Below are 11,810 nucleotides of genomic sequence, written 5' to 3'. Positions count from 1 at the left end.
GGCCCATAAAAGACACCATTTCGAGCGTGGCCGTTTTCGTGCGGGTGACACGTAAAAGCACCCACTACACTCTCTGAGTGGTTGGCGTTAGGAAGGGCATCCAGCTGTAGAAACTCTGCCAAATTAGACTGGAGCCTGGTGTTGCCATCCGGTTTCACCAGTCCTCAGTCAAATCGTCCAACCCATGCTAGCATGGAAAGCGGACGTTAAACGATGATGATGATGATGATGATGATGATGGGTCTACTTGATCAAAGCTGACCAGGTGGGTACAGCAATTTGACAATAATGGAAGATCAAGTTGATTGATGGAGAGAACTCAGAACATAGGCATTTAGTCTTGTACGATATTTACAGTTTTATTAAAGACACCAACATTCTACTTACACGAATATTGTTAAGGTTCCAGCAGATTTCTTTTATGTTGACATAGCGCTCAAAAGTAACCCAGCCACGCCTAAAAAAGCGGCGTTCAGGCTGTGGGTCTTGAAGTGCAACTCTCATGAAGCCAGGATAACGTCGACAAGTCTAAAAACAAAAATAACGAGAAAAAATTAATTAATGTACACATTCACAGAATATAAGTTTGTATGCTTTCAGAAGTGAATTTTGACATTTCAAGCAGAGACCCCAGCAATAACTTTAAATATGGAAAGTTAAGCTAAACACTATAGTAAACTCAAAGTGTATCCCTGCAGTCAGGGGCCCAGTAAACTTAGAGCCACTTTACAACTAGTCACAGCAATATTTGAATTTGGAATGTGAAGGGGCATAACTAATAATGACAAATACACTGCATAATCTGCAATAATCCATATAGATGAGTGAACCTGCAGAAACATTTAGCTCCAAAATGCTAATCCAAAAAGTTACTTGAGGTAGCCTCTACATAGTCACTTGACGTGCTAGAAATAGCAGCCAAACACCTTCAAATCACTCCCATTTGTCTTAAAAAGAAATACACATTGGATAATTTGGGCAAGAACGCACTGTACCGAGGACAAAAATGATAATCCTAGGATTAAGCATCAGTGACTAATTTTTACAGTCCTTCTACTGAATGAAAAAAGCCCAACTACAAAGGGCTGAAACACATATTCAATTACTCAGAGAATTACTATAACACCCTAAAAACACTATCTTTCCCATGCATCATGGACAAACATAAGGAACACATACACAGAGAAATAGGTGCAAAATGAATAACTTGACTGAGGCCCCACTAACACTGAGCTGGAATACACACTGTCAAGAATAAGAGCAGAGGAGCAGCAACTGTTCTGCTCTGACCACGTCCTTTTAGCCTACCTCTGTGGTCACCATCAAAATGAAGAGACATACTGGAATACAGTGGAGAGCATATACCCCCTATACAATTCATCAATACCTATTAAAGTGTATAAGTATCATCCTCATCTAGGCATGAATATATTCATGCTACAAGACTGCTAGGGCAGGGTTCCCCTGTGGCTATTCATCATCATCCTTTAACATCCGTTTTCTATGTTGGCATGGATAGGACAGTTTGACCAGAGCTGGCAAACTAGAGTACTGCACCAGGTTCCAGTCTGATTTGGCCTGGTTTCTAAGTTAGGAAGGATGTCCTTCCTAAAGCCAACTACTTTAAAGAGTATGCTGGGTGCTTTTTATGTGGCACCAGCATGGGCGTTTTGTATGTGGCATCAGCATAATCTAATTTTTGATATTTTTAAGTAAAAGGTGCAGGTGGCACGTAAAATACACCATTTTGAGCGTCGCCGTTGCCAGTACCGCCTGACTAGCCTTCGTGCCGGTGGCACGTAAAAGCACCCACAACACTCTCGGAGTGGTTGGCATTAGGAAGGGCATCCAGCTGTAGAAACTCTGCCAAATCAGATTGGAGCCTGGTATAGCCACCTGGTCCGCCAGTCCTCAGTCAAATCGTCCAACCCATGCTAACGGACGTTAAACGATGATGATGATGATGATGAAACACAAAATACAGTACATTATCTCAAAAAGACAAGCTATATACAATAATGTTGTATACTCACTCCTTCAACTTCCTGTTTTGTAATAGAAGGGGCCAAGTTTCGCAGAAAAATTGAACAGGTTCGATGCAAAGCTCGAGGCGTCTGGTTCTCAGTTTTACGTTGAGCATTTTCCTCTGAAGTATCAACATCTTTGTCTTTTTCATCTAAACAGAAAAGAGGAAAGATAGAGTTGTTTGTTTTTTTTTAAACAAATTAAATCAGGTTATTCTGATGTTCTCTATGCTGGACATTAACAATATAAAGAGTCATGAACCAACAAGGGAACTACTTAAAAAGCATTTAAGAAAAACTTGACAGCTATTTCTAACACTGATACTGCTAGAAACAGCAGTCAGATTTTCCTTCAATAATGTATTCTTAGATATTCTGAAAAACATAGGATGGTCCCTGCTAAAATACCTTCAATCAAAATCTGCTCAAATAGGCTAGACCTAGGGTTAAACAACAGTATATGAAGTGATAGACTCAGAGCAGGTGTGTACAAGAAAGCTTATAGATGAGTGAACCTAGGTGTAAATAATATATGTAAATATGTATGCACATATTCATGTGAAAATGAATACATAGGCTCATGTGGTTAGCATGCGTGTGTGTGTGCACAATCACAAATGACCATAATGTACAGACACACTCAATCCAATTCTCAGAAAGAAAAAGCAAAGGAGAAACACATTAAGAAAAAGTAAAGCAAAAAGAAATGAGCATATAAGGAAATATACAGAAAATGGGGGGGGGGGGAATATGCAAATTAGTATTATCCATCAATTAAGTTGTCTTCAGTAAATCTCAAAGACAGATCAGAGAGAAACCTACCAGATTTGCTTTCCTTTTCCTCAGCTTTGCTGCTATCATTCCCAGCATCTTCTTCCTCCTCCTCTTCCTCTTCCTCAGTGTTACGCTGTTTTGTCTCCTCGGCACTGGCATCTTCAGTCTGTGCAGCATCAGGGTCATCAACGCCTAAAGAAAAGGGAATTTGGTAGTTGAGCTTTTGCCTATGTACCTGTTCTGCCCAAAAGCAAACAGCCTGCAAACTAGCCACAGGACACTTCATCATTTTGGAGCAATTTTCTTTTTCCTCTTAAAATCATTTCTAAAATGCCTGGATATGCAACTATGTAAGGATTCCATGGAAATTAAAGAGACAAGGAATTAAACAAATAATAATTAACCCGTTACCTCCCATAATTCTATTAACTGGAATTTTTTTTATGAAACTTTGATTTATAACATAAAACAGCCTTAGAAACACACTGGAATGATCAAAATAACATTTTAAATAGAAATAAGCAAGATATTGAGTGAAAAATTAGCAAACCTCATTTGAATACCAGAGAAATATACCTAGTAGATATAGCAAAAAGGTTAGATATGTGTAAATATTGACAGATAATTATGAAATTTCTAAGTTTTAAGTGATCTCATATGAGATCACTGGTAGGTAATAGGTTAAGATGACAGAGAACTAAGACATGTGGCACACTGCTGTACTTGAGAAGACCTGCCTACCACAACGGAATTGAGATGCTAAAACCAAAGTGCCACATAAAAAGCATAGGTGTAGGAGCTAGTGCCAGATAAAAAGCACTCAGTACACTCTGTCGGGTGGTTGACATTAGGAAAGACATCCAGCCATAGAAACCAAGCAAAAACAGACTATGGAACTTGGTGCAGCCCCTGACCTTACCAGCTTCTGTCAAGATGTCCAACCAATGCCAGCATGGAAAACAGACATTAAATGATGATGATTATAAACACAGGCATAAATGCTCAATGGCTAGAGTTTTAACACAAATAAAATATAATTCATGACATGGATAAGGCCCTGAGCATCAACTTTGCTTCAGGTATTGTGCTATGCAATCCCCATATATTGGCCACCACTTCTAATACAGTACATTACCTCTTAGTCAGATTGGTTCAGTAGATCCAACAGTAAAACAGGTTGCTGAAAATTATTATTCATTCTGTGGTAAACAATACTTTGCTCCAACTTTTCACAACACACATCTTTTTTTTTATCTTTTACCTTATGTTTGTTCCAGTCGTGAGACTGCGGCCAAGCTGGGGCACCAACTTGAAGTTTTTAGTCGAATTGATCAACCTCGGAACATTTTTTTTTTCCAAGCCTGGTACTTATTGTATTGTTCTCTTTTACTGAACTGCTAAGTTATGGGGACATAAACACACTAACAGCAGTTGTCAAGTGGTGTGGGGACAAACATAGACACAAAGATACACACACATATATATATGATAGGCTTCTTTCAGTTTCCATATACCAAATCCGCTCACAAGGCTTTGGTCAGCCCAAGGCTATAGTAGAAGACATTTGCCCAAGATGCCACGCAGTGGGACTGAACCCGGAACCATATGGTTGGGAAGCAAGCTTCTTACCACACAGCCAGATATATGTAAACTGCTTTACCTACTGTATCACCATTAGCCTTCTCCATCATCTAACCCCACCATACTGACAAGAGTTGGAATAGACTATAACACAGCAACTTCACAGCATGCCTCAATCTTAAGTTACCTCATCTGTAATGCACATTCTTTTTGGCCTGATCTGATGCAGCAGCTATTTTTCAAAATAGTAGATACTTTCCATTCACAACAACAACAAAATTACTCAATATGAATGTATTACAAGTCATCTATTCAAATATGAATGTCCAAAACATTGAACATAATCTCTAACAGTGTAAAACTACTCACCAGGAGGAGCAGGTTCTGGCCCTGGATCTGATCCACTCTCAGATTCGGAGCCAGTCTCATAGCTGTACTCTGTTTTGTCACGATGGCGCTTCTTTTTTGTCTTTTTATCTGTTTCCTGAAAACCAGAAAAAAAAAATTAAAGATACCACTTTTCAGCCATTACTAGTATGTAATATGTATATACTTAGGTATTTAATCAAGATGCTGTAATGTTTTAAATACAAAAATATCCAAGTGAAATTTCTCTTCAGTACTAATAATAATAGTGATAACAATTTGGTCAGAGAGTAAATGATATTGACCCCCTATATTTTCCTTCTCATTTCCCTTCCCACCTTGACTTGTTTGATCCTGTCAAACCGTCCAGTCCATACTTTCATGGAAAACGGATGTTAAACCATAACATGATAATGAAGATGGAAAATGTATTTTATAAGTTGGAGAGGGATCAAGTTTGCTAATGTACCTGAGACATACCAAACAATGACATAGGTAGTAAAAAATGGCTCTGACAACACAATGGATTATTGGAATTTCTTCATATGCATATATAGGTGAAGGTAGCAAGTTAAAATTGAGACACGGGCTGTGTGTTTCAACAGAAATATAGTAACAACTGGGTTACAATGAATACAGTTTAAGTATTCTATGGAGACCAGAGGGACATAAGACAAGCTGATCAACCCTGGCAGGGTATGAACACAGAAATGAAAAAAACAAATCACCATCATCATCATCAACATTTAATGTCAGATTTCCATGCTGGTATGGAATGGACAGCTTGACAAGAACTGACAAGGCTAGGGGCTGCACCAGGTTCTATAACCTGTTTTGGCTCAGTTTCTACAGTTTGGTGCCCTTCCTAATGCCAACCACTTTACAGAATATACTGGGTGCTTTTTATATGGCACCATTATCAGTGCTTTTTACATGACACCAGCACCCACACCAACGTTTTTTGTGAGGCACCTCATTTTTAGGATCTCAATTCTGTTGTGGTGGGTGGGTCTTCTCAAATACTTATCTTGGTCCTCTGCCATCTCCTTCATAAGGTTCAGCATTCTGAGATCAGCCTTGAACACTTCATCCCATGTTTATATATATATGGCAAATGAAAGACGGAAGATGGAATATACAAAAATTTATTATTAATCACAACTGTTTCAACACATCTAGCATGGATCCCTTGTAGGTGGGACACTCAGCAACTGGTTTAGGAGCATCCAGCGGTGCAGATGTATCTCACCGGGTGATAGACACAACTTGTTGAAATAACATTTCCGCAATGTAACTTATCATTTTGTAGAAAGAAAAGCAGCCAGAAGGAGGAAATATCTTCATTTACATAGAAGATCAAAAATAGAATCACAGATGGAAAAAAAAGAAGTGAACACACAATACAGCAAGAAAATTGTTAAAAATAACCATTTCTAACCCCACAAATTTAATTAGTCAATTTAATTTCATATCAGTATAAGACTGACTTCACTTATTTCACAGAATCTTGAAAGATGAATAGCTAGTCTATCTCAGTGAACTTTTAATGCAATACAAGAAAGAAAGAAATAGTGGAAGGCATTTTATTTATCAAATTCAATACTCTACAGCCCGTGCAAACCACATTGAAGCAGAATAATTAGAAACAGACAAATAAATATCAAATGAAATTGAAGAAAAGAAAGACAATACTAGAATATTCTTTATTATATATGATGTACTTACAGTTTCAGAAGGAGTATCTTCATCAGTTTGTGGGAGTTTCTGCTTAGAAAATTCTGGCGATTTCTTCTGTGATTCATCTTGATTTTTTTTTGCAGCAAACTCTGGAGACTATAAAAATATAATAATATATATTCATTCATTTATTTATTGAATGATACAGGTATGGAGGCTTCAGTTCAGGATTTGAAGTTTCTGTGTCAACAATACAATAATTGTCACATTTCTTCAGCTATCATAAGCCCAGTGCATGTGGCACCATCAGTATTTATAATTGATGGTGCCTTGTGCACTAGGCTTATAAGAGTTGAAGAAGGGCAACAACTATCATATCATTGATACAGAAACTTCAAATCCTGAATTGAAGCCGCCATAACGGTATCATTCAATAAATATATAGTCCTCTATTCCCAACAACATTAAGGTCTACCTCTTTTGTCATCACACACAGTTTGTGTGAGTGACAGACAGACAGAAAGAGAGAGAGACAAAATTATTGGAAAACCATACACAAAACAAGCATTTACCACACAAGACTAACATTTACCAAGTTAGTGCCACATGCAGTAGTGGAGTAGCTAAGTTTGATCACCCCTCAGTCATCACTGAATGATCCCATCAACTTTCTTTTTTGCAAGTGTAAACAGACATACAACAACCCACTCAACCAAGCTGCAGTAGAAGCCCTCTTCCTTTCATGCACAGAAACTTACAGATCCCACCATCAATGTTGCACAATGAAAAGTAGATCTGGAAAGATTGTAGAGATGCTAGAAAAAAGACAAAATGATGTGTACTGTGTACAAGAAGTAAGAAGGAAAGGAGCTTCAGCCAAACTCCTCTCAGACAAGGAATACATGTACAAATTCTTAGGGGTGCATAACAATTTTAGAATGGGTGGTGAAGATATACTGTTAGTAAGAGAAATGGATAAACAAGATAATTGAGTTTGTGATAGAATCAGACAGACAAGTAATAGGTGACACAAGTCCCCAGGTAGGACTCGCATGAACAAAAGGGTTGAGATAATGAGTCACTTTTGCACACATCTCAAAAAGAGACAACAGTGACCTTGTTATCTGGTGACTTTAATGCATATGTTGGACAGTATCAGTATGGCTATTCTGATGAACCTGATGGCTCTAGTTATGATGCAAAAAAATGAAGCAGAGTCAAGACTTTTGAAATTTAGTAATGCAAATGACCTAACCATTTGTAAAACCAATTTCAGAAAATCAATTACTCACATAATCATCCACTACTTGTGTAGACATAATAACAAGATAGACTACATTCTCACCAAGAAATGAAGTAGACAGCTGATTACAAATGCTGGATGCACTCCTTACTATTAATGCCTGTACCATTTAAATACTAATAGAGAGAAGCTCACTAAAGCAAGCATGGAAGCAAAAAAAAAACAGACAGAAAAACTGCAACAGGTGTTTTATTTATTCTACCATAACTTAGAAAAAACCATTTTACACTCACCCCCTCTCTTTCAAAAACAGGACAAAAGAATTTACATCATTTACCAGTAAGACAATCTATCACTGAGCTTTCCACATGAATATACAGATGGAAGAATCAAAAACAGGGAGATGGAGACAGACAAATTAGATTGACAAAATGACTGAAACAGAAATATAATAAACAGATATAATGATTGACATGACAGGCTGACAACTATATAGAAAGGTAGAGAGATACATGCAAATGAAAAGTAAGGCAAAAAGTATATAAAGTCAGATAACATAAAACCCTATGTATAAATGGAATAGTTGGGGAAGAGACTCACACAAAGTTTTTCAACTTACATCATCTTTCTTCTCACTCTCATCTTTCTTCTCTTTATCCTTCTTAGGGTCAGCAGGTTCTGGGGTCTTTTGTGCAGTGGTTTTGGCTGGTTCCTCAGTTCTGAAATGTAAAATAATAACATTGATACAATTTCTCTAATTCAATAACTGGCACCTACATAACGAGCTGTATAACAACACTGAGAGTAAATGTTAGAAGAGTAACTGCATTTTTAAATTTCTTTCACTACTAATATATCCAAATATATATATGCCATACCATCTATATGGTCATAAATTTAGATCATTACACAACAACTATGTTCTGTCTTTCAGATAGCCACCTAAACTGCTTGCTCTGATTTGCCTGACTGAGCAACAAGTTTGATCAAAACAAAGAAAAGGAACTCAGTGACCTTCATTTACAACAATCATGCAATGCCAGAACAAGGACACACATACATACATATATATATATATATGTATATATATATACACATATATATATATATATGTATGTATGTATGTAACGGGTTTCTTTCAGTTTCTATCTAACAAATCCACTCACAAGGTTTTGGTCAGCCTAGGGCTGCAGCAGAAGACACACACAGTGGAAATGAACCTGAAATCATGTGGTTGGAAAGCAAACTTGGAAAACTGTAAAAAAGTATGGATGGCCACATCTGGAGCATATTTGTTCACAGGTCTGCTCAGTCAGGGTTAAATGATCACTACCAACCAAAAACAAAAACACACTATCATCCAGATAGATCTCTAACATACCTTCATCTGTCCACAGGTCGAATCATGTATGAAAGCTAACTTACTTTTTCTCTGTGGTGGTTTGAGATTCTGTATTATTTGAAGCACGGGCGGCTTCCTCCTTTTCAGATAGTTCAGGTTCGTCTAATACCTTCAGGTCTGTGTCATCACCACCTTCCAGTTTGATAACAGCTACAACATAAAACAACATATATCATGAAGTTAGTGATCTATCTTGAAGGAATAAATATATTCAACAACATGTATTGAATATTCTTACTCTTGTTTGTAACATGAGTGAGGTCGTTGCCAGTGCCGCTGGACTGGCTCCTGTGCAAGTGGCATGTAAAAAACACCATTTTGAGCATGGCCTTTGCCAGTACCGTCTGACCGGACTTCGTGCCGTTGGCACGTAAAAGCACCCACTACACTCTCAGAGTGGTTGGCGTTAGGAAGGGCATCCAGCTGTAGAAACTCTGCCAGATCAGACTGGAGCCTGGTGCAGCCATCTGGTTCGCCAGTCCTCAGTCAAATCATCCAACCCTTGCTAGCATGGAAGGCAGATGTTAAACGATGATGATGATGATGATGATGATGATGATGATATATATATATATATATATATATATAGAGAGAGAGAGAGAGAGAGAGAGAGAGACACACACACACACACTCACACACATACAAGCATGTGGCAGAGGACAGACTTAAGTATATTAGTTTCAAAGATAAACTAATGTGGGGTCATATCATGCAGTGATTAACCATATTGTAAAGCCATATAACTAACACTAATCAAGAAGCTTCATCATTTTACATCAGCATTCCATGGTGGCATGAGTTAGGTTGTTATGAGCAGAGCCAACAAATATTTCAGGAAACTGCTCACCTAGTCAGGCCAGAAAGCCATATCTTCCTCACATTTCATTTTTGGTTTGGTTTCTATAGCTGGATACCCTTCCTGATGTCAACTACTTTACAGTATATTGGGTGCTTTTTTTTATGGCCCCAGCATAGAAAGGTTTCATATCCTCAACAAGATTAAAGTGTCTTCACAACTTCACACTTTACTGAGTATACTGAGCAAATTTTCCAAGGCATAAACACTAGACAGGTAGCCCTGTCCTCAACATGACTAAAGGGATTTTGTGCCCCCATATCTCTACCCACCTGCCAGCTACTTTACAGAGCAAAACCATGAAAGATTAAGAGCTTGGATGATAAGCATAGAAAACTGACATAAAATCATAACAACAAGGAAGAGAAGAATATGAAATAACAACTGGTTAAAGCAATCAAAACACTCTCACTTGAAATATTTACTTTACATTCCAGAAGAGGTAAAAAATACCTTCAAAATAAAGAATGGAATGTTTTGTAGCAACCAAAATCAGAACAAATACTTTGACATTAAAAACTAAGCTCATTTACAGTGTGCAAGTTCTTCTCAGTCCAACACAGAGGCAAACACCCAATCTGTACCTTCTTCAGCCACATCACACATTTTGAATTCAGCACTGCAAACTAATGAAACACTTATATATTATTTAGTGAGGACTCTCTTCAGTTTTACAATGTGCACGGCAACCTCACAAGTCCTGGTGCCTGAATAAAATGGCATCTAGCACAGTACATAAAGTAGCAGCAAATGAGTTAAGAACACGACAACCTCTCTGGTGCAGCTACCATGATTAACTGCATCAGGTACGCTCTGTAAAGCAGATGGCAGACAGCTGCAGTAAATAGATTAAAGATAAAATGTACAAACAAAAAGTGACCATCTGGGACAGTGATCACTTTGAATAAAGACTTGAACCATGATAACATGTCTAACACCTGCTAGCATGGAAAGCAGAAGTAAACTGGTGATGGTGTTTATAAGTGTTAGTACACTTTGTGAACAAATATATGCTTATCATACCTATGTATAATTAAAGTGAATTGCCCAACAGCTAATTAGTGTTTGTCTGTAAACAGCACATGATGCTGGTTACAAGTAAAAATGTCATTGACTCTTTTGTCCAGAAGTGCAGCACTTCATTGATTCATTCAGCCCACATCTCCCACAATGCATGCAGAAACAAAATATGATGCGTAAATGTGTTGCACCCACCAGCATCCAGCAGTTTGATGAGATCATCAGATCTATCCACATCAACAGAGCAGGCATCAACCCTTTTCTGGTTCATCAGCTCCAAGAAGATCTCAAGCCGGCGTCGAAGGGCAGCATGCTGATCCTCCTCTCGCTTGGAACATTCTTCAGGATGGTATTTATATTTGAACCTGTTGGGACAGACATGCATTAGTAAAACCCAAACTATTTTTTTTTTCTATTTAAAAACAAAAAGTAGAATGAGTTTAAAAAAAAAAATTGATTTTAAAAAATGAAAAAGAAGAAAGCCTCTTGTCTAAAACATTTCAAACATATTTAGATCTTTGTTTAGATCTGTTAGGGAGAATGTATGAATGGTGGAATGCACCCGGCAAACAGAATTTGTGACACAGCAGCAGTTCATAATAGAGCTTTTTTTTCTTTCATTTGTAACCTACAGCCATGGTTTCCAATTGTTAGAGAGAGTGATAAAAAGACAGAGACAGCTAGATGTGCTCTGCTAAGCTTTCACAATACATGCAGGTTATTAATGGCATATTACACACACACACACACACATTACAATAACCTTCATCCAGAGAGAGAGTGAGAGAGGTATATATATATATAAATACATACATACATACATACATATATATATATATATATATATATATATATATATATATATAT

General features: G+C 37.5%; 1 protein-coding gene across 1 annotated transcript in view; it reads right to left on the bottom strand.

Moving 5' to 3' along the window:
• Positions 1 to 11,810, bottom strand: part of LOC106884507 (serrate RNA effector molecule homolog) — a 53,049-nt gene that overhangs the window by 16,867 nt on the left and 24,372 nt on the right. The window contains exons 5-12 of the mRNA XM_052967629.1: positions 11,139 to 11,308; positions 9,091 to 9,217; positions 8,285 to 8,384; positions 6,471 to 6,578; positions 4,749 to 4,863; positions 2,847 to 2,990; positions 2,034 to 2,176; positions 388 to 528 (exon numbers count right to left, since the gene is read on the bottom strand). Coding sequence (XP_052823589.1) covers positions 388 to 528; positions 2,034 to 2,176; positions 2,847 to 2,990; positions 4,749 to 4,863; positions 6,471 to 6,578; positions 8,285 to 8,384; positions 9,091 to 9,217; positions 11,139 to 11,308 — 1,048 coding nt within the window. The remainder of the gene's footprint in view (positions 1 to 387; positions 529 to 2,033; positions 2,177 to 2,846; positions 2,991 to 4,748; positions 4,864 to 6,470; positions 6,579 to 8,284; positions 8,385 to 9,090; positions 9,218 to 11,138; positions 11,309 to 11,810) is intronic.

The sequence above is a fragment of the Octopus bimaculoides genome, chromosome 4 (genome assembly GCF_001194135.2).
Source record: "Octopus bimaculoides isolate UCB-OBI-ISO-001 chromosome 4, ASM119413v2, whole genome shotgun sequence".
NCBI classification, from domain to species: Eukaryota; Metazoa; Mollusca; class Cephalopoda; order Octopoda; family Octopodidae; genus Octopus; species Octopus bimaculoides.
The sequence above is the reverse complement of the archived record's forward strand: the minus strand, read 5'-3'. Positions and strand labels throughout refer to the sequence as shown.